This window comes from Elephantulus edwardii, unplaced genomic scaffold, assembly GCF_000299155.1.
Source record: "Elephantulus edwardii isolate Elephantulus edwardi_28Jun2011 unplaced genomic scaffold, EleEdw1.0 scaffold00009, whole genome shotgun sequence".
Lineage (NCBI taxonomy): Eukaryota > Metazoa > Chordata > Mammalia > Macroscelidea > Macroscelididae > Elephantulus > Elephantulus edwardii.
The window spans coordinates 7,955,004-7,978,675 of NW_006399759.1; the positions used below are offsets into that span (position 1 = coordinate 7,955,004).

A 23,672-nucleotide genomic window follows, 5' to 3' on the forward strand; every position below is an offset into this window, starting at 1 on the left:
AGAGTCTGAGGAGTCAAAGATAGCATCTCAGGAGCAGTGATATCTAAACCTGAGTTTTCACTTACTTCACATCCCAGTAAGGTTTATTGAATGCTATGAAGTGCCAGGAACTGAGCTAGTCATTGTAGACACAAAGGCAGACATGGTTCATGTCTTTGCAGTATGGGAGACATAGAAATACTTCACTATAATCATACTGAGCCATACAAAGGAAAGGACAGGGAATGATAAGAACAATTAACAGAAGGCTCTAACCTTTCAGATAGGGGAAGTCAAGAAAGGTGCCCTTAAGGAAATGACATTCAAGCTCCACTTGAAGGATGAGGAGGTGTTACCTAAGCAAAGATGGGAAAGATAAATATTCTACGTAATAAAAACAGAATGTGCAAACACCCTGAAGTAGAAAGTCTAGAGGAAGCTGAAAGAGTTTGAAGAAGCAGCTGTAACTGGAGCACAGGGAGTAAAGTGGGATGTGACTGGAGATACACACAGTTCCTAGATTTTAAAGAGCTTTGGAGGCTACATTAACGATATGGACTTTACCTTAAGGACAATAAGAAGTATTTTTTAAAGTTTCAAAAAATTTAAAAAAAGTTTCAAGCATGAGGTAAGTTGGTTTGATATGTGAAGATCGCTTTGTAGAGAATAGATTAGTGGGGGCAAGTGCAGACCTAAGGAGACCAAATTAGGGTCTATTAGGGCAAACCAGGCAGAGAAGGATGGGCAAGCTCCTTCTGTGCCATTACCTGCCTCTGAAAACCCTCTGGAGTGTTGGCTATGGGTCGGTCCAACTCTACAGCACACAACAAACACAACAACAGTGCAAACTAGAGAAAAGGAGGGTGTGCCAAATGGGGAAACTGAAGCCAAGAGAGACAAATCGGGTTCTCTAGGCTGGAACAACAAAGCCAGTTCTGAAAACTACATCCAATTTCAGAGTTGTTCTGCTGTTAGAAACCTCTCCAAAGTCTGAAGAGCAACGATGTCAGTCTGGAGATTAAGGTGTGTCTGATTCAGGCCTTGGTCTTTGAAATCATTTGCTATGCATCAGAGAGCTGGACAATGACTAGGGATGATAAGAGAATTGATGCCTTTGAGCTGTGGTGCTGGAGGAGAGTATTGAATATACCATGGACTGCTAGGAAAAGGAACAGGTTTGTCTTGGAGAGGGTGAAGCCAGGATGCTCCTTGGAGACAAGAATTCTGAAGCTTTGTCTGACATTTTTTGGACATGTTGCAAGGAGGGATCAGTCCTTGGAGAGGGATGTCATGCTTGGGAGGGTGGAGGGACAGCAGAAGAGAAAGACCCTGTATGAGTTGGATTGATTCAGTGACTGAGTAATGTGGGGTGGGAGTGTCAGAGACAGTAAGATTAGCACAGGATAGAGCACGGTTTAGGGCTGTTGTGCACAGGTTTGATATGAGTCATAGGCGACTTGACGGCACATAACAACAACAACAACAACATTTAAGGCATGACTGAGATATTAATATCACTGTTGTTGTTGTTATGTGCCATCGAGTTGTTTGTGACTCATAGCTACCCTATGCACAACAGCCCTAAACCCTGCTCTATCCTGAGCCAACCGCACTGCCTCTGACACACCCATCCCGATTACCCCAGTCACCGAATCAATCCATCTCATAGAGGGTCTTCCCCTCCTGTGCTGTCCCTCCACCCTCCCAAGCATGATGTCCCTCTCGAAGGACCCGTCCCTCCTTACAACATGTCCAAAGTATGTCAGACGAAGCCCCAGAATCCTTTCCTCCAAGGAGTTGCTTGGTTTAATCCTCTCCAGGATGATATCACTAGGTTAAAAAAAATAAAGAAAGTAAAGGAACAGTTGATGTGGGCCGTGCTATGCTGGTGATCATCGAGTTGGAAAAAATGGCAGATCCAAGAAATATTTAGGATGCTGAGTTAACAGGATTGATATATTGAGGGTGTTTGAATAGATGTGTTGAGGGAGGGAAAGTGTTTTTTATAGAGTATAGGACCAATCCTGAGGAGAGTTTGGAGGGAAAGATCATGAGTTCAATGTGGAGAAATAGGGTTTCAGTTTCACGGGCACCAGCCAAATGGCTGTGTCCATTATAGAATTAGATGCATACTTAGACCTCAGAAGTCTGGACTAGATATATGAATTTGAGAGTCATTTAGAAGATAATTGAAGCCATAAGTTTAGTTGGAAACAAAGAAGGCTTAAATCAAGCCTTAATGTTGTTGTTAGGTGCCATCGAGTATGACTCATAGCCACCTTATGAACAGAAGATCTGAACGCGTCCTATCTTGTGCCATTTTCATACTTCCTGACACACTAGGGCCCATTGTGGCAGTCACATTAATGAATGCCAATATTAACAAGGAGTTTGAAGGGAGCCACCCTTTATGGAGAATGAAATTGAGTGACCAAGACTCTTGGGTACAGGAGGAAGAAAATCTGGAAAGTATAGAATCATACACGGCCACAGGGATTAAAAGTTATAAAGAAGAAAGCCCAGTCTCTCCAGCTGCTGGCTGTACAGTCTTCTGCCCTCTTGATAGTCCTTTCACTTTCTCCAACACTCAAGTTCTCAACATGCCTGGTCTGACCCCCAGTGGCACGAACGTGGGTTCTTCAGGGAGTTCTCCCAGCAAAGCAGTGGCTGCCCAGTTGGCAGTATCCACCAACCAGCAGCTGTGGAACATGGAGCGCAGGGAACACTGAGGGGATGTGGCGATTCTACGTGAAGGATTCACTTGGGCTCAAAGTTGGCCCTGTTCATGTGTTGGTTCTGAGTCTTCTGTTCATTGCTTCTGTATTTACATTACATGTTTAGGGCAAGTACACTCGTTCATAGATTCAGCTTCATCCATCTGTCTTTCATCTGAGGAAGAAGGAAAAAAACTAAGCTAAAACTAATTTTGTTGTTGGTTTTTGTTGTTTATTTTCTATAGGCTTACTATTTTCCGGGAAACTTAATGAGAATGAGGAATCAATTTTTTTTCTTTTGGCAAATAAACCTTTTTCATTATTTTATAACAGAAAAAATAGTTTCTAACAACGAGAAAAGTTAACTTTTAGGTGTTATAGTCTCTACAGAAAAGGAACTCTCAGTGCTGCCTTTGAAAAGAAAAATCTATGGTGAAAGTCATTTGGAATTGAGCTACAGACTAAATAGAAGATCGGGCAGTGTAGTAGAGACAGAAATTGACACAAACAGGGTGGTACTACTGGTGGAAAAGCAGCTTATGCAAAGAGACAGAGACATACAATGACTATGGGAGGTTTGAGGGATTGTACACAAATCAAAATGCCTGAAGTCTGGAGGGTTAAGGGAGAAGAAACAGCTGAATCCTGTGCTGAAAAGGGAGGCAGAACGTGAGTAGCTTTGAATGTAAATAAAGAGCAAAATAATGGAAAATACAATTTCTTGAGTACTTTCTACATCCTGGGAGTTCTAGTATCCGTTTTCTCACTTAATTCTCATTAAAATGCTGTAAGTACGTAAATATTTTTCTTTAGCTGCTCTCATTGGTTAACCACTCATGGTTAACCAATGAGAAAGTCATTCATCAGAGAAGTTAGACAATTTACTCAAGGTCAACACCTAATTCACATCCCTTGTCCTTAAGTTGATCCACACTCAGAGTGACTCTATAGAACAGAGTAGAACAGTCACACACGGGTCCCAACTGCACTCTTTAGGGAAGCCTACTGTCACATCTTTCTCCCAAGGAGCAGCTGGTGTGTTGAAACCAAGACTTTTCTTGTTGGTTAGAGACTGTGTGCTTTGCCTCACCAGGGCTCCCACCTCAGGAAAACCCATCAACAGAGCTGTTCCAGTAGCCTTCTGATTTGGCAGAGCTGGCCAAGTGCCCACCAGGCACCCACAAAGGTGGCGCGAGCAGGGTAAGGATTCCTTTTTGCCCTCCACTGCTGTGGGTGGCAGGTTAGCTAAAGCAGAGAAAGAGTAGCCGAAAATCAAAGCCAAGTACAAGAGAAGAAGAGTTCAAGCGCCAAATGGTTTCTGGTTGCCAGAAACAAGAAAGTTTAGTCTATGAAGCCAAAACTCTGCCCAGTAATTAGTCTAAATGCCAAGGTCATATTCATAAGCATCAAGCTTGATCAAAGAGAAGGCAAAGGAAGACCCAGAAACTCCAGAATTGGGTAAGCACTTAGCTGAGATTTGGTTCCTGGAAACTTGGGAGATGGTGAATAAATGAGGGACTAGGCAGGCCCTCTAGAGAAATACAAGTTACAATAAGCCAAATAACTTGAAGCCCTGCAACTCTTTCCATTACAAGAGGCTGATTTACTGCAGCGCTGTGGGTGTGGGGCTGTCAGCTGATGGAAAAGGGGGAATGATGGTACAGAAGCAGGATCCCTCCTACATGCAGACCACCATCAACAAAAACATCCCAGGCTATGTTCAGGATCACTTAGGACCTGCAGAAACAGGTTCCACTAGGTCCATCAACCTGCACAGCCAGAAGCAGGCTGTCATGTCCCATTACCGGGCATTCCTGAGCACTGGCCCTTCCTTCCCCAGACAGCACCCCTCCCCAAGAAAGTACTGCATTGACTTGGATCTCTAATGGGAAGCAAAGATAGGTTGGTTTCCATCCATAGAAAAAATTTCCCTCTGGAAAGTGGTACAGAACTAGGACTGCCCTTGTGGAATTACACTTGTATCCTAGAGCAAAATAGAATGAAGTTTCTGCAGAGGAACTCTAAACACAGACCCAGTTCTTTCTGCAAACAGGAGTTGTGAAGCAATGTAGTCCAGGCAATACACATGTATTAGACGCTTGACTAGTAAGGCTTCTCATTAGCACAATACTTTATGATTCACTATTTTTTAATAAAATTTTTATTTTATATTGATTTACTTACAAAGTTCATATACATTGTTTTTCACACCAGATCTTTCACATTTTCTTTACCCACCCCTCCATCTACCGATCAAATTGTGTGGCTTGATGATCACTGCCCATCCTCACTCCTCTGCTCCGACACTCCCCCCTTGGGACCTCAAACACATTTTATGAGTTATCTTTCTATTTCTATAATAATGATCTAAAACAGTATTTGTCCTTTGGGGACTGAGTTAGTTCACATAACATAATGCTCTCTCAAGTTAGGCAGTGATTTACAAAATCACTGCTCCTGCATGCTGCACAGTATTCCTTCATGTGAATGTACCATAATTTCTCAATCCATTTGACTGTCTTTGAACATCTGGGCTGTGTTCAGGTTCTTGTGATGGTGAATAATACTGTTATGAACATTAGTGTATGAGTCTTCATTTGTGCCTCAGTTCTAATTTTCTCAGGGTATATTCCAAAGGTTAAATCTGTTGTTCATAGAATTACTGTGAGTCATAGAGAGAGTTCTGTTGGCCTAGTGGGTAGAAAGTTATGCTACCAAGCCAAAGGTCAGTGATTTTAATCTGCAGCCATCAGGCCTGGTTTTAATTGTTTTTGGTCAAACATTCTTCTAAATGGTATAACACTGGTCTGTCAATTGGCTGTACAGAGGTAACTTGTGGTTGTTGTGATGCTAAAAACTGTGACACTGATGTGTCAAATGCAATAATAGTTACCCCTGGTGGACAGTGTTTGGTGGAGCTCCCAGATTAAAACAGGCTTGGAAGCAGAAGTGTCATTCACTTCTGAAATAGCTCGCCTCCGGAAACTCTATGAATGCGGAGAAACAACGAAGTTATACAATTGTTCAGGTCGCTATGGGTCATCTATGACTCGATGGCACTTAACAACAACGACGACGACAACAACAACAACAACAATATATTCCAAGCAGTGGAATAGCTGGGTCATATGGAATTTCTAATATTCAGCATTCTGAGGAAATACCAAACTGCCTTCCAGAGTTGTACCATTTTACATATTAGTTACTATTTCATTTGAGCCTCACAATCATTCTGTGAAAAAAGGGTTACTCCCCCACTGCCATCTTTCAAATTTATTTTTAATGGATGAGGAAACTAAAACTGGGGCAAGAAAATGATGACTGTACAAAGTTATATCATTCTATGAAGGTCAGGAATGGAAGCACAAATTCAGGTTGTGAAAATTGTGACTTTTTTCTTGCTGTGTGAGAAGAGCAATTGGTCAGGGAGGATTCATGGAGGAGGTGGTCTTTGAACTCAAATATCAGAAAACCAAGTGTATAGGATCACAAGATCTTCTGGGAAAAGGCAGCAAGATGCATACAGCACAGCCAGTTACAGAAATAAGACATAATTTCTAGAACGTACGAACTTTAAGAACAAGAAAGTCTTGGTTTCTGGAATCGGATCTGTGGCTTAATAGGTGTTGAAAAACTATTTGTTGGAAAATGGCTGTCTGAAACCCAGGTTCTGTATAGGAAATAAAGTAGCTGGTGCCCATGCTGATAAGTTAAAACAGGAGACGTGTAAAGCCTTTTATATATGGAACGAGAGAGAATAAGGCAGAGAGGGACCAGGTGCACGCACAGTGATGAAATAAAGATAGAACCAACTGGAAGGTGATTCCAGGACAGTTATGAGGAAGGCGTGAAGGAAGCTAGTGTAGGAGGAGAAAGGACAGGGTCAAGGGACGTTTAGGAGTTATGCTCCACGAGGCCTTGGCAACACCCTAAAGTCAAGGGGTGACATGCACCCGTCTGCAGGCAGAAAAACAGGAGCAATGGAGACAGCGAGAATGGTGGGTGTTCAGGACACACGCGTGGGTGGTGCGTGCCCCCATTGGGAGTCTGTAAACTCAGCAATCATCCTGAGGGTTGCAGGCCGGAGAGGGAGGGGCCACCCGGACTGCAAAAGACATTAGCAACCTGCCCGCACCCGGTTAACAAAGGCGGGACTACAACTCCCAGCATGCTCGGCCCGATGGGGTGACGGCGGGCGGGGGCCGCGCTGCACCGGACTGGTGGGCGCGGGACCCGGGTCGGCACCGGAGCCTGTCATTGCGGAGGGGTCTGCGGGGGTGCCGGGCCGGCGATGCCCCGCTCCCGCCCGCACACCGGCTGCCCCCGGCTTGCACCCCCGGCCCCGCGGCCCCGCCCCCGGCCCCACCCCAGCGGAGCGGCTTAGCCGGGGCCGCAGCGCGGCGGCAACATCACTCTCGCCGCCGCTGCTCCGCCCCATCCCCTTCTGTTTGTCTCTCATTCTCGGGTGGCGGCGGCGGCGGCGGCGAAGGCGGAGGCAGCGGCGGCAGCAGCAGCAGCGGTAGCAGCAGCCGCGTTGGCTGCAATGAATGATCCCCCAGCTGGGGGGGATGACTCCAGGTGAGCCTCTGCCCTCGGGAGGGCCGGGACCCCGCCCCGGCCGCCCGGCACCGGCCGTCTCCGCTATGGATCCCTAGAGGAAGGAGAGGGAGGAGAAGACAGCTCTGCTGCCCACCCCCATCCCATTTTCCTCTTCCTTTATCTCATTGTTGCCGTCGCTGTTTACGGCGGCACCCCCTCTGCCCCAGCATGGGGCGGGCTCCGGGCACTGCCATTCGGCCGGCGGTGCTCCCGCTCTTCCCGCGGCTGCCCGGGGATTCAGCCTAATTCTGCCTCCCCAGCCGGTGCAGCGAGGACCGACGAGCACGGGAGGCCCGGACTGCAGCAGCGCTCGAGCCACCTCCCAGCATCCCCACCCCGGGAGGCTGCATGCAGATTGAAGAGCAGCGCCTAGGGGCTGGGCCGGCCCCGCGGATCCGAACCTAGGGAGCAGGACCCAGGCCGCTCAGGGCCGAGAGGAGGGCAGGGCGAGGGCAAAGCTGAGCAGAGCAGCAGCAAGATGGCCAGCAAAACCAAGGCCAGCGAGGCCCTCAAGGTGGTGGCCCGGTGCCGCCCCCTCAGCCGGAAGGAGGAGGCTGCTGGTCACGAGCAGATCCTGACCATGGATGTGAAGCTGGGCCAGGTGACCCTTCGCAACCCCCGCGCTGCACCTGGGGAGCTGCCCAAGACCTTCACATTTGACGCCGTGTATGACCCCAGCTCCAAGCAGGCCGACCTCTATGATGAAACTGTCAGGCCCCTGGTGGACTCAGTCCTTCAGGGTTTCAATGGTACGGTGTTTGCCTATGGCCAGACAGGCACTGGCAAGACCTACACTATGCAGGGCACCTGGGTGGAGCCCGAGCTCCGTGGGGTCATCCCCAACGCCTTCGAGCACATCTTCACCCACATCTCCCGCTCCCAGAACCAGCAGTACCTGGTCCGGGCCTCCTACCTGGAGATCTACCAGGAGGAGATTCGCGACCTCCTCTCCAAGGAGCCTGGCAAGAGGCTGGAGCTGAAGGAGAATCCTGAAACGGGGGTCTACATCAAAGACCTGTCCTCCTTTGTCACCAAGAATGTCAAGGAGATTGAACATGTCATGAACCTGGGGAACCAGACCCGGGCAGTGGGCAGCACGCACATGAATGAGGTCAGCTCCCGTTCCCATGCCATCTTTGTCATCACTGTAGAGTGCAGTGAGCGTGGCTCTGATGGCCAGGACCACATCCGTGTGGGCAAGCTCAACCTGGTGGACCTGGCTGGCAGTGAGAGGCAGAACAAGGCAGGCCCCAACACGCCTGGAGGGACAGCCACTCAGTCCTCAGGTGGTGGTGGTGGTGGTGGTGGTGGTGGTGGTGGAGGCAGCGGTGGTGGTGGTGGAGGAGGAGAGAGGCCTAAAGAGGCCTCCAAGATCAACCTCTCACTGTCAGCCCTGGGCAATGTGATTGCTGCTCTGGCCGGGAACAGGAGCACACACATCCCCTACCGGGACTCCAAGCTCACCCGACTCCTCCAGGACTCACTGGGGGGGAATGCCAAGACCATCATGGTGGCCACACTAGGGCCAGCTTCTCACAGCTACGACGAGAGCCTCTCTACCCTGCGTTTCGCCAACCGAGCCAAGAACATCAAGAACAAGCCTCGCGTGAACGAGGACCCCAAGGACACCCTGCTGCGGGAGTTCCAGGAGGAGATCGCCCGCCTCAAGGCCCAGCTGGAGAAGAAGGGGATGCTAGGAAAGCGGCCCCGGAGGAAGAGCAACCGCAAAAAGAAGGCCGTGTCCGCCCCGGCAGGGTACCCCGACGGGTCCGTGATCGAGGCCTGGGTGGCCGAAGAGGAGGATGACCACAACAACAACCACCACCCACCCCAGCCCATCCTGGAATCAGCCTTGGAGAAGAACATGGAGAACTACCTCCAGGAACAGAAGGAGCGGCTAGAGGAGGAGAAGGCAGCCATCCAGGACGACCGCAGCCTGGTGAGCGAGGAGAAGAAGAAGCTGCTGGAGGAGAAAGAGAAGATGCTGGAGGACCTGTGGCGGGAGCAGCAGGCCACAGAACTGCTCGCAGCCAAGTACAAGGTAGGGGCCCTAAGGGGCTGATGGACTTGAGATGTCCCCAAGGGGTTGTCTAGGGTGGAGGCAGATCTTTGAGGGTTGTGGCCTGGCATGAAAACTGTTATCCTCCCTCAGTATCAAACACTCCTATCCTGCAAATATGTCCCTGGAGCAGCCAGGCAAGTTCTTGTGATACCAAACCAATAGGCGAAGCCTCCAGGGAAGACTTGGGGTCACACACACATACAACCATACAACCCCCCAAAGCAGGCAGGTGGTCTTTCAAGCCAATGAGCTTGGGTTGTCTGGCTTGCTGGCTGTCAGTCTGTCTTGGTCAGTGGGTTGGCCAGGTAGAAGCTCAGCCTCACATGAGTGTGGGTTCTCCCAACAAGCCTTCCCTGCAACTCCTTCCCTCTACAGCCCCTTCAGACCTCACATCATTTTAATAATATCTGACACGTGGATAGCACCTCATCACGGTTTACCAGATGCCCCACATATGTACTCTCATCTGATCCTTGTGGTAACCATTCAGGTTGGTGGTCCGTCAATCTCTGCTTTATAGTTAAAGGATTCAGAGATGTGACCCCGCCAAGGTTTCCTCCTACAGGGGGGTGGACCTGAGTGGGAATGCATAAGCTTCATGTTCGTTCAGTTCTTGGGTGGCCAAGTGGAACCATGAGTGGACTGTTGGGGGGCCATTGCTTTGTGTGGTTGGAAGGAGAGTGGAAGGGATCACACAGTAGGTTGGGTGGAAGGAGCTGCGTGCTGCATACTCGGAGCCTGGGGTCTAGTCCTAGCTGTTCTACAGATTATTGAGTGACCTTGTAGAAACTGCTTCTCCATTTCTTTGGACCTCAGTTTCTCTTTGTGTAGAATAGAGGGTTGCCCTGGGTGACCTCTGAGGCTTTTCCAACCTGGCAGCTCTATCATTTGTGTTAATCTAAGAAGCTTGACCAACTGGTTCCACATCTAGGCTTCATCCCAGTAAGGTCTACACCCCATCACCCTGAGAGATGCCCTGGCCTCAACATCCTTCCCAAGTTGTCCTCTTTCTCGTGGGACCTTCCAGGCCCTAGGTGGGACCCACTATGGGGAGCACGTCATGGTCACCCACAGATGTGTTAAATTCAGTGCTGCAAATGCCACAGTTCAAAAGCTCCAGGTACTTACAGGTACATAGGGCCCTCAGCAAGAGCCCTGTTGGTAGAGTGGTTAATGCTAAACCTCTTGGCTGCTTAGCAAAAGGTCAGTAGTTCAAATCGACCAGCTGCTTCATAGGAGAAAGATGGGACATTCTGCTCCCATGAAGATTTACAGCCTTGGAGACCCTGCAGGGCAGTTCTGCCACGGTCCTGTGTGGTTGTTAGAAGTCACAGCTGACTCGATGGATACGGGTTTGGTTTTGGGGGGAGACCCTCAACACTAGGAGTTGGAGAGAGGATGCTGAGAACCATGACGTACTCACTTGCTGGGGAAGGCAAAAGTGTGGGCTGGGGAGAGGGGAGTCCTGGCTGGAGAGGAAGAACTGCCGTCCCTGAGGGGTACTGGTGAGCTATTGGCCATTGTCTGGCTGTGGGAACGTGCTGCTGCACCAGGGGCTCCGACCTTTCATGTTTAATATTTAATTCCTCTTCATGAGCCCAGAAAGGATTATGCCAAGCTGCTTCCTTAAAGAAAGGCTCAGAGGCCGTCCTGGGAGCAGCAAAATAGCAAAGGCTGGGGAGTTGGCCTCCACTTTTCTCCTTGCGGGGGAGAGCCCAGGTAGCCTGAGAAGTCTTGCATAGGGCAATCTTTCATGGGTTTTATGACCCCGAGCCTCCACCCCCATATGAATACAGCCTACTGGGTCTTAAATCTGGGAAGGCTTGGGAGTCTAAGAAGAGAGGAAGATACAGAAGCCCACTTCATCCTCCTGAGTTCCCGTTTTTGGGATTTGATTGGCTCTGCTCAATAAAGCTCTTGGATTTAAGGCAATTATGAGGTCTAGATAGTAAGACAGTGGAGAGGCTGAGGTGACCAAGCCAGAATTCTTGTACCAGAAACATACCCCAGGGAACCCCACATAGCAGGCACAAAAGCCTTGAAAAGCAGGCTCTGATTTACCCAGCATCACACAGCTGAGAGAAGGAGAGCTGGGACTTTAAAAAAATTGTGGTCAATACATATGCACCAGAACATTTGCTATTTGAACATCCTTCACATATACAGTCAATAACATTGATTTTTTTGCCCCTCATGTTGTCCAGACATTACTCTATCTGCTCTTGGGGTTTTCCACCGAGCCGGCACTGTGTGCTTGTACCAGCCTCTGTCCATATGACAGACCCTGCTTCCCAGGCTATTTGATCATCATGGTAATCCACTTTGACACAACACTTTATATTTAAAGAATACTTTGGTGTCCTAATCTCATTTGACTCTCCCAACCACCTCAAGAGAGGACTATTATTATTTCCATTTGGCACTTATGAAAACCCAGCTGGGGGAAGCTGAATGACTGTCTTGGTAATTCTAGCTGATGAGTGACAGAGCCGGAGTGGAACCCAGGCCATGTCTCTCCCCAAGCCTGTGCTCTTCCTGCTTTGTCACCCATCCCTCCAGGTTTGCTCACTGTGTGACTCAGGGCAAAGGCCTTTGCCTCCATCAGCCTCAGGTTTCCAGCTCTGGCGGCTAAGTCATTGAATTGCTAACCCCAAGGCAAATCCACAGGCTGCTTCCCTGGAGAAGGAAGGACAGTCTCCTCCTGTGTGATTTACGGCCTCTGAAAACCCACTAGGGGGTCAGCACACACATAATGAGGAGGAAGAAGCCTCACAGCCCTGCGGGGAGGGGGTGCCATGATGCTATATGCCAGGCTTTCAGATCTAAGCAAAGGGGGAGGGTGCCTGGGAAATTCCAGAAGCGGAAGGAGTTCAGGTCTTGTGACTTCTCATCACACCCAGCCTCAGCCTCGGACAAGCTGTCTAGACTGAGGGATGAGCCTTCTGGAGCCCCTACGGCTTTACCTGGTGCAGCGTTGGATGTTTCCAGGATGGAGGAAAACAATTTGAGTGGTCCACAGGGTAAAGAGGGGAGGAGCACATTTGAGATAATAATCCCAGTCCTGCCTGTTTCACAGGGCTGCCTGAAGATGAAATGAGATCATTAGTGTGAGGGCCTTGCCAAATAAATGAAAGGCATTAGCAGCCACAAGGTGGCTTCTGAGTGGCCAAGCAGGGGTCCAGGCTTGACGTCTTTGTTGTTAGCGCATGCCTCAACGCCATGCTCCCCCGCCATCCCAGCCACCTTGCCCTCTCTGCAGCAGCTTGGAGATGAGCCAGGAAGAAGCCTTACAAGAGATCTCAGAGGGCAGGAGCCCTCTAGAAATTAGCTGAGCTTCTGCTGCCCATCTACAACCCACTCTTCCTCACTCTCTGAATTAAGGCCTCACCCCACCCGTTCCCCTCATCCTTTCTTCCAATTCACCGACACCCTCTGGGGGCAGTTAAGCAGTAGTTGACGCGACCTAGTGCCCTCATTCACTCTCTCTGACTCATTTTACAGTCTTTCTCGCCTGCTTTCCCTGCCTCCTTCCTCCAGGGCACTCCATTCCCTTTGTTCTCCCCTCACTGTGCACAAACACTTAGCCTGTCTCCCTGGGATCTGCTCACTTTGCTTCTCTCCTGTTTACCGTGTGCCTGAAGTAGGGCATGCAGATGTGCGAGAGCTTGAGATTGTGATGCCCCTCACTCTTGGGTCTGACCTGAATCATTAACAATTGGTACTTAAAGAGCATCTGGGGTGGAGGGCTTGAGGGTGCCCTAGCCCTATCAGGCGGGAAGTTGTTAGAACAAGTAACAGGCCCACAGCTAAGGTTATCATACTGCACTGTTAAACCTCAAAGGCTTGTGCAAAATGTTGTTGTTATGTGCCGAGTCGGTTACAACTCATAGTGACTCTATGTACAAAAACTCTGAACTCTGCTCTCTCCTGAGCCAACTTCATTGTTTCTGACCCCTAAAACCCCAGTCACTGAGTCAGTCCATTTCATCGAGGGTTTTCCTCTCTTGAGCTTTCCCTCCACCCTCCCAAGCATGGTGTCCCTCTCCAAGAACTGGCCCCTCCTTGCAACATGCCTAAAGTATGTCAGATAAAGCTTCAAAATCTTTGCTTCTAAGGAGCAACCTGGTTTCATGCATGCAAATAGACGGGTTGGGGAAGGTCCACTTTAGTCAAATCATTGTATAGGGGTGTTTTGTTTCTTTACTGACTGCTTTCATTATGAAATGAAATTTTTCTAGAGGTTGGGTATGATGACTTATAACGCTTTGATTCTAGATGTTTGGAGCAGAAAGGTAGTATTTCGGGAAGGCACAGACTGCAGGGTTACAAATGCAGAACAGAGCTGGAAAGAGGCACAGAAGGTGTAGAACAGAGGCCCTAGGTGTGATTTCCAAGAAGTAGGTGTGTCCAGAGAAGAGCAGGGGAGGGTCTTGATTAGAGCGTGACTGTCTCCATGGTGGGGTCAAAACTGTCCAGAAGTAACCCCCCCAAGATCAGAGGGTTGAGGTCACTCCAGGAAGCACAAGCTACTGCTTCTCCTTTGTGGCTCCCTCTTTTTTCTCCTTCCCAGCAGAGGGATTAACCATAAATGAGGATGCGTGGGAGGGAGTTTCAAACCTGAGAAATAGTAGCAATAATAATGCCATTTACTGATTCCCTGCTATGTGCCAAGCACTGTGCTGGATACTGTATACAAATTACAGTGCTCTGGTGGCCGAATGCTAGGAAGTGGTGCTGCCACCCTAAGGTATGAGGTTTGAATCCACTCTGTGGGAAGAAGATGGCCAGTCTCTTCCCATGTAATTTAAAACCTCTGAAAACCCGCTGGAGGATCACATGTGAGTTGGTTCCAACCCAATGGCACATAACAACAACATAGACAAATGACCCCATTTAATCCCTCCCATAATAATAAAAAAGGTATTATTATTTTTATTGTCCTCATTTTATAGATTTATGTAGGTTAACTTGTCCAAGGTCATTTAGTGAATATCTGACAGATCTGTCTGAACCCTGGTCTACATGACATGAAATATGGTGATCTCTTATGTCTAAACAGTTACAAGCATGAAGTTGGAAACTGGCTGTATCGTGTTGGCATGCTGAATTTTCAGGGACAAAGATCGGTGGGTAGTTGGCGATGTATCAGTGGAAATTAGAAGCATGTACATGACTAAGAATGGAGATTGGGGCTCGTCTTTAGAAGGGACCTCCGGTTAGAGCCAGGATCATCTGTTCTCAACACTCTCTCCCTTGGTGTGAATGACTCCCCAATCTAGGTCTCCTGGGTTGGTTTGTGGTCCGACCTCATTATGGAGAGTGCTGTACTCAGAGCATAGGCCGTGGGGCCAGACAGGCTGAGTGCAGTCACTTATTAATTCTGCAGTCCCTGAGCTTCAGTTTTATCATCTGCAGCGTGAGCTAACAGTACCCACCACCAGTGCTTCTGAGAGGATTAAACAAAATAATCAAGGCAAAGCACTGTACACAATTCTTGGTATATACTAAGTGTTTAGTAAATAATAAGTGCTGTGACTGTTACTGGAGTTGTTGGTCTGGTGCCATGCTATTGTTTGGTGCCATCAAGTCGAGTATGACTCGTAGTGACCCTATGAACAACACATCTGAACGCTGTGTCCTATCCTGTGCCGAACTCACGCTCTCTGGCACACTCGAGCCCCTTGTTGCAATCACTGTGTCATTCTGCCTGGTTGACAGTCTTCCTCTTCTTTGCTGTCCTTCCACCTTTCCAAGCATCATGTCCATCTTCAAAAAATAGTCTCTCCTAGCAACATGCCCAAAGCATGTGACACAGGGCTTCCCCGTCCTTGCCTTCAGGGGAATTCTGGCTTCACCTTCTCTAAGATGTAATTGTTTATCCTTTTGGCAGTCTGTGAGATATTCAGTACCCTCCTCCAACACCACAGCTCAGAGACATCAGTATTTCTTCTGTCATCCTTATCCATTATCTGAAACCTCCACGAACAATAGAGGAACACCAGTGAGTGCATAGTGAAAAGGAATAATACTGCCCATGCAAAGATACTCAAAGTTATGGGTTGGTTCCGACTCAGTGGGGCTCATCAACAACAATTACTATTATTGCCCAACTGCCTGTAGGCATGTTGTTGATGTTGTTGTGTGCTGTCAAATTGGAAGTGACTCATAGCTGACCCTCCAGTGGGTTTTCAGAGGCCGTAAATCACACAGGAGGAGATTCCCCATCCTTCTCCTGAGGTGCAGCTAGTAGCTTTGAACCATGCCTCTTTGGAATTGCAGCACAGCTTCTAACATTAGGCTGCTAGAGCTCCCGCATAGGCAAGTAAATAATTTCACTTGGCTACATCGACTGCTAAGAGAATAAATAGGTTTGTCCTGGAGAGAGTGAAACCAGGCTGCTCCTTGGAGGCAAGGATTCTGAAGCTTATCTGACATACTTGGACATGTTGCAGGTAGGAACCAGACCTTGGAGAGAGACGTCATGCTTGGAGGTTGGAGGGGCAGCACAGAAGGGGAAGACCCTCTATGAGATGGATTGATTCAGTGACTGGGGCAATGGGGGTAGGTGTGTTGGAGATGGTGAGACTGGCACAGGACAGAGCAGGGTTTAGGGCTGTTGTACCTAGGGTACCTATGAGTTGCAGGCAACTTGACAGCACATAACAACAACAACAACAGCCACCTTCCTGAAACAAACACATCATTTCAGGGATGGCAAGCATTTGACTGTGATTCATCTTTTCAGCCCTGTCTGTCTGAATAAACTATTCCATTAGGAGGACCCCACAGCTAGCTAGCCTATCCCATCATGTCCCTTGTCCCCATCATGTATCATTCTGGTCATCTACTGGTTGCATTCTTTTAATATCCCGGTGGTCCTTGGCAACCAGGGAGTGGGACTTTCAGGGAGTACCAGATTAAATTTAATAGAAAGAACATTTAAAAAAAAAAACAACAAAAAACAAACCACCAAGCAGAATTGAGCTGCCCTAAAAAGTAATGAGCTATCATCCCTGAGAGTGTTCAGAACAGTTCTCAGAGAGAGGGATTGAATATCAGATATTCTTACGGGCATCATGTTTCAGGAAAGTCAGTGAATTAGGCTGTCTTTAACATCCCCTACTCTTTGAAAGCACTTAATTTTTTAGAAGAGTCATCTTTTTTTAGAGCCAAATGTAAAATGTATAGTTCATCTTCTCAGGAAATTAAGGTCAGAGAGTTTAAAATTTAATGTAATAGGAATTCAACCAACAACAAAAGATATTTCAACTCTCCATGATGGCCAATTAGAGAAGAGTCAAAAACAATGAGAAGAATGAATGAGAGAGACAGAGAATGGGGAAAATCAGATGAAAAATGGAGAGGGCTGTGGAGAGAGGAAGAGAAGTAAAGTCATAGAGGCAGGAGGAGAGAGAATTGGGTTAGTAAGGTGAGCAGAAAGCCTTCTTGAAGAAGAAGCACAAATTGGGAGAGAGAGCTGTAGAAAACCACTAAAGCCGAGTTCTTTTCTTTTCGTAACAACTCTGTGGACAGTGGAACAGCCCCATAGAGTTTCCGAGGCCGCAGATCTTTGTGGAAGTAGATGGCCTCTGCAGAGAGGGTGGATTTGAGCCACTCACCTTTGGGTTCAGTGCTATCAGAGCTAGTAATCGGGATCATCCCACTGCCCTGGCCATGACTGTTTGTAAGTAGGGCTGTCCCTAGTCACCTAGACTGTCCAGTAGCCTAAGGAGCACCCGCTTTCCCAAAGCTAGCTGCTCTGGTTCCATCCACATGCCCCTCAAGATCCTAGCCCTATGCAGGCCACTGTGACACTGATGGGACCAGGTCATCAGGGAACTGAGTGCCCTCTCCTGCCCCACCCTGCCCCAGCCGACTCCTCCAGGATTGTTATTGTTTCATATTGTCAAGTTGAAACCGATTCGTTGTTTTTCAGAGGCAGTAAATCATGTGGGAAAGACTATCTTTCCCATGTGGAGCAGCTGGTTGATTCAAACCGTGTGCCTTTGGAATAGCAGTGCAGCTTCTTAACCCCTAGGGCCACCAGAGCTCCCTGGTCCTCCAGGATTGGAGCCTTGAGAGAAGCTTTGTGATAAGACACGATCTTCAGGGTGAATTTTTACTTAGGAGGTAGCGAGTTTATGTATTAGAATAATTTTGAAAAGGATTGGGGAATGGTTGTACAATTTAAGGGGTGTGAATATTACCACTGAATTATGCATGTGAAACTGTTGCATTATCTTGTATTCTGTTGTATACATTTTCATAAGCGGGAAGTGACGTGCCCTCCAGGCTGGCTCAGGCACCTAGGTCAGAGTGCCTTGGTATTGATGGGAGCTGGGACTTTGATTCCTTCCCATCACTTGGTGGAAGTGGTCAGTTGGCAGTTTGATGAGCCAAGGGCATCTTGTAACAAAGTTGTGGTCATTAAGAGTACACGAGGCTAATACACTTATTTCCCAGAGAGGTTCTGGGCTTCAGATTTTCTGGGGGCTCAGCCGACCAGTTGGTGCCAAATTGAGTTTCTTATGATGTGTGTTGGCCACAGGATTGTATTATCAGGTTGTCCTGAGTCATTTCTGGTTCGTTGATAGCCGAAGAATGGATGAGGTGACTGCGATAGTGTTCTCACATGCTCCGAGGACTTGGAGGAAGGGGGACACCTTCCTTACTTCTGTGTCCTGCCAGTCTGCTGTGCCTAGCCAGTCTGGACAGTAATTATAGAACATCTTGAGCCTGAGAGGTACTGAACCAGATGTCTGAGTAGCTAAGAAAATGGACTTTCTTCCCATAGATCCTGCTTTTCCAATTTGTGGCCTGTGTGAGGCTCACCCCATGCTCAGACCTCACAAGACTGTGTACCTGAAATTGTTAATATTCTGAGAGATTCCTGGAGGAGCTCTGGCGGCCTAGTGCGTAAGGTGTTGCACTCCCAATCCAAAGGCAGGTGGGTCAAATCCACCAGCTGCTCTAAGGGGGAAAGATGGGCAATCTTCCCCTTATGTGATTTGCAGTCTCTGAAAAAGCCACTGGAGTGTCAGCTATGCTTTTGTTGCAACTTTATGGTAATGAGTGAGTGTGTGAGAGAGATTTCTGGGCATTTATGCCTGGTCAGAATAAAGAGTAACTTTCTAGGTGTCTCTGTTTCCTTCCAGATGTATTTATACCAAGCCTTGAACTGCAGTGTTTCTATAGTACTAGGTAATGGACCTACAGACTTCCTCTGTTTTCAGGTGGACCAGCCAAATAATATCACCACCAGCAGCAGAATTCAATGATGCTAGCTGTCATTTCTTCAGGGCGAGTTTAATGCCTAGCACTCAACATTAGAGTGTCCATTATTTCAGTCCTCACCATAGCATGATGAAGCAGTGCTATTTTAATCTCCTTTGACAAAGGGGGATACAGAAATGAGTTAAGGAGTGAATAGTCCAAGGTCATGCATGTGGGAAGTGGCAGGGCTAGAATCTGATCCTGTGTCTGCCTGCCTGAGGAGTCCACAGTCTTCACCTCCACACTGGAGCAGCAGCTTGGGTAAGAAGGATTTATGCCAGATTCCTGGCTAATGGGCCCCTCTGGGAGCTCTTGTCTCCCGAGATAATTAACTCATCTCTATCCTTCTGTATGATGCAAACCCCCAGCCTCCGACCTCAACCCAGCACCATCCATTCATTCTTATAATCAACAAATCTTTTCCAGTACCCATGGCCAAGAATACAAATCAGTAGATACAGCGGTGAGGTTAGTCTTTAAATTCTTCCAATTTCTGGAGGAAATTACAAGACCTTACTAAAGAGGTTATCGCTTAAGAATTCAAATAGGAAGGGTGACTTCAATTTTTCTCCTTTTTGGGTTTGTTTTGTTTTTACAACTAGCATATACTGCCTTCATAATTAAGTGAAAATTACCTTAAATTTTTTGAAGGGAAACTCCCTCCCCCCCAATCTTTGTTTTTGAACTTCTGCTGAGCAATGATGAGAACACTGGGAACTTCAAGTGAAGGCTGAAATACACAGTGAATATATTCAGTGCCACGAAATTGTGTATGTTAAAATAGCTGAAAGAGAAAATGATTTGTTACATATTGTTGATATCTTGTACTGTCAGGTCTCCTGCGACTCATAGCGACCCTGTGTGTACCACAGCTCTGAAACATGGTCTATCCTGAGCCAATCTTATTGTCTCTGACACACCTACCCACTTTACCCCAATCACTGAATCAATCCATCTTATCCAGGATCTTCCTCTCCTGTGCTGTCCCACCACCCTTACAAGCACGATATTCCACTCTAAGGACCATATCTCAGCAAAATTTCTAAAAAATAACCTTTGAATCGAAGCATTCAAGCTGCGTTAAAAAGAGAGTGGGGAAAAGTATGTTAAATACTGTTAACTGCTGTTTTAGTAAATAGGCATAATGCGTTATGACTGCTAACTAAAAGGTCAGTGGTTCAAAAGCTGCCAACTGCTCCATGGGAGAGGGATAGGCATTCCCCCTCCTCCTCCAAAAATCTGTGGCCGCAGAAACTTGATAGAGGATTGTTCTGATTCCGTGTAGACTCAATGGTAATTTCTATCCCATCTTGATAATAATATTCAGTTCTGCCCAGTTATTAGCAATCCTGTGACCTTGGGCAGGTCACTTTCCCTCCAGAGAGTTGAAGGACATGATGACCAGAGAATCCCAATCTCTAATCAATTTGCTGATTTATCTTGGAAGCAACAGACGAGGAGCCTAGGGTTAGGGATAAGCCTAGCCAGGATCAGTAGGGACATTGAGAGGAGTGAATTACCCTGGAGTGGGGATGACTTAACCCACCTAAATGAGGGCCACTTAACTCCTCAGGGCTCACAACTCATTTTCAAGATGCCCCAAACCCATAATGATTGAGTTGATTCTCAACAGCGTTAAGGAATGAACAGCCTGACTCAGTGGTATCACCATTTCAACTCAGTGGTGACTCCATGTGAAGTAAAACCATGCCAGCGGCTTTTCAAGGCCTTCCAGAGCAGATTGCCAGGCCTTTCTTTGGAGGTGCATCTGCACGGGTTCAAACCTGTCAGTTAGTAATCAAGCTCTGAACTGTTTGTCAGAAGGGCTTCTGTAGAATGCCCAGGATGCACCACACATCCTTCCATCTCATCCATTTCTGACATTGCCGCATTCTGTGGTCTGGCTGGATGTCATGTGTGGCCCAGGTGCTGGAGAGAGTTATTTCAGAAAGCCACAAATGAGGGAGGGCAGTGGGGGAGAAGGAGTGAAGGTCAGGGTGAGACTGGAGTTGCTATTGGTTTTCTCTCCCAAGTCTGCTTTTTGCTCTTCCTGCTGGTGACAGTGAACTGTGTTGGAGCCCACCAGCTAGCCACTCTGTGGTAGAAAGGCGTGACTGCTTACTTAAAGATAACTCTATGGGACAACTCACTAGATGAATCAGAACTGACTTGATGGCTGTAGGTTTAAGGTGGACTGAGGCGCTATTGTGCGCTCACTCACACCTTGTCCAGAATGAGGAAGGGCCTAGAGTCAGCTCCTCTCCCTCAATGGCCAATATTTTTCCTCTTCTTTTTGAGGAGAGAATTATTACTCTTTAAATATCAGTCACTGTGCTTTTATGATGAACTATCCTACCAGGAGACTCAATCTCTTGGTTAAGGTCCCTAGGGCAGAGAATTACTGAGAATAACACTACTCATTCCCTTTCTTAAATGTTTATTTCTTCTGTTCTTACTTCCTCAAAGTCTAGTCAGGGAGCTGTGAAAAGATAAACAAGTCTTTGAAGGCAGGAACCAAAACCTCACTGCCGTTGAGTCGATTGAAACTCATGAGCTTTGTTGGGTTTCAGATGCTGTAAATCCTGAGGAGAGCAAACTGCCTCGTTTCTCTCCTGCAGAGCAACTGGAAGGTTTGAACCCAAGACATTTCAATGAGCACTCTAACATGATGTCACGATGCCCCCACAGCCTCTGTGAAAGTAGGAACTGTGTCATTTCCAAAGAAACTGAATGAGGGACTGTTGAACCGGTATTTTATTTTGCTAGTTGCAGAGGGTGGTTAATGTTAACGAGGTGCTGGAACAGAGATACTTGATGGTGTACCAAGCTGTTTTATACCTCTGTCCAATTCACCATCCTTATCCAAAGCCATGTTACAGCTGAGGAAGCAGAAGTCCAGAGGGCTGGGGCTCCGGGCTTCCTAGCAGATAGAGTGTGTATGAGGACACAGGCCCTCTGGCTCACACGCCCAGTTCTCTTTGAATCACTCCACACTGGGATGGGAGAAGTGGCCCTGCAGCGAGCCTCCAGGCTGCCTCCGGGGTGTACTCTGTAGGGAGTTGTGCTGCCAACTCGAAGGAGGCGCCTTTCTGATTGTTTGACCTGAACAGTGGCTCTGAGGGAAGAGATGGACAGCCTCCTCTGATACTATTTACAGGATCCGAAAGCTGACTGAAGGGTCAGCTATGACTTGGTTCTGACTTGAAGGCAGTGAGGGTTTATTTTATTTTTTCATTTTCTGGAGGGTAGTGGATGTGACAGCCTACCCCCTAGCACTCAGTGGACAGCTCTCCACATAACAGCCTACCCTGTAGCACTCAGTGGAAACCTCACAGAGGCCGATGCATCTCTAGCAGCGTCCAGCTTGTTTCCGCTGGAAGAGAAGAAATGGTGCTCTCCGCTTTCCTGATGATTCCTGAATTGGCAAAAATGTCTACACCAAAGGCTGCTGCTTTCCAAGGCTCTGTCTTGCCCAGGCCCAGGAGAAATGGGGGAAAGGGTGCTGGACTGGAACTGAGGCCCAGCATGGCATGTGGTTATGCACTTGATTAGTAACCCAGAGATTGGTGATTTAAGGTTAGCCCCGGGGCCCCTTGGAAGAAAGACGAGGTAGTCCATTTTTGAAAAGTGGGCAGCCTTGCAGACTGCATGGAAAACAGTGCCTCTCGGCTCACATGAGGTTACTGTAAGTCAGAATGATTCACTGGCATCCACTTTGGTTTGGACTTGGAGTTGGGAGGCAGATTCAGGTGTCCCTTCAGCCATTTTTGCCTTAATCAAAGCCACACATCTCTCTGAGCTTTCAGTTTCTTTTCTATCAGAGGGGGGATCACAATCGATACCTCATCAAATTCTTGTGATGCTTCAATAAGAGGATGAATATGAGAAGCACCCAGCCCAGGTGCAGGCACATGGCAGCTTGCTTCTGGGTTCTGTCTCCAAAACATCTGCATTCGCTGGCCGGGGCAGGGCCAAGCCTGTTTGCCTCCTCTGTCCTTGAAAAGTCATGCTAGATGCTATCTCCCCAGAAGAGTGGCTGGCCAAGCCTGGCTGTCTCCATCCTCACTTTCCAGATCAGCACTTAATGAGTATGGGATTCTCTTCCCTTTGCCTTTATCCCAGCAGCTCCTGGATTATGGAAAGGTGAGCCGCTGAGTATCCCTCGCTTGTGTGGACAAGTAGACACGGTCTTTATTGTGACACTGTCTGTGGCAGGGGCTCTCCTGCCTTTGGAATCAGGACCCTAATAAAATTGGGAAATAATTTTTAAATTAGAGAGCTCTGTTGGCCTCCTCTGTGGTGAGCTGTGCTGATAACCCGGAGACCACACCTCTCAACCAGTGACTCAAAGGAAAAGAGAGGAGCAGTTTCTTCCCGTGCAATTTACAGCCTTAGAAACCTAGTGGAGGGTCAGCTGTGAGTCAGCTTCAACTCAACGTCAACAACAACAACAACAACAACAAATAATGGCAAAGTTCACAATCAGTGTCAGAGCAAAGCTTCATGTAGATATTCCCTAAGTGTGGGACTTGTGGACCTCCATTCCCTCATTTCTAAGGTATAAGGATTGAGCTCTCATGGTGGCCTGGCTAAGTGCTTAGGTGTTAACTGCGCTAAGGTCAGCAGTTCAAATCCACCACCAACTCTGGGGGAAAATGAGCTGGTAAACTACTCCCGTAAAGATTATAGCAAGTCCTGCAGTTTGAATCCACCAGCTGTTCCATGGTGGAAGGATGGGCAGTCTCCTGCCATGTAATTTACTGCCTCTGAAAACCGCCTGGAAGGTCAACTATGGGTCAGTTCCAACTTGATGGCACACAGCACCCCCTACGCCCTATTGGACTGTTATGTGCTGAAGTCAACTGAGTGACACACAACAACAAAGCCAAGGGAGGTAGGCTCGTGGTTGCTGAACTCCCTGGGGCTCTAGAGCCCTGTCACTGGTGTCTTCTCCAGAGTCAGACCATGATGCTCTGGAGCTCACAGCCCTGTGTCCTCTGCCCCCACAGTCCCTACTGACCTTTGAGTTACACTGGACTTATTTA

The 23,672-nt window shown here is 47.8% G+C and overlaps 1 protein-coding gene across 1 annotated transcript in view; it reads left to right on the top strand.

Annotated features, from left to right (window-relative positions):
- Positions 1–7,070: 7,070 nt before the first annotated feature.
- The window catches only part of KIF3C (kinesin family member 3C), a 66,284-nt gene continuing 49,682 nt past the window's right edge, over positions 7,071–23,672 (top strand). The window contains exon 1 of the mRNA XM_006880617.1: positions 7,071–9,333. Coding sequence (XP_006880679.1) covers positions 7,771–9,333 — 1,563 coding nt within the window. The 5' untranslated portion in view covers positions 7,071–7,770. The remainder of the gene's footprint in view (positions 9,334–23,672) is intronic.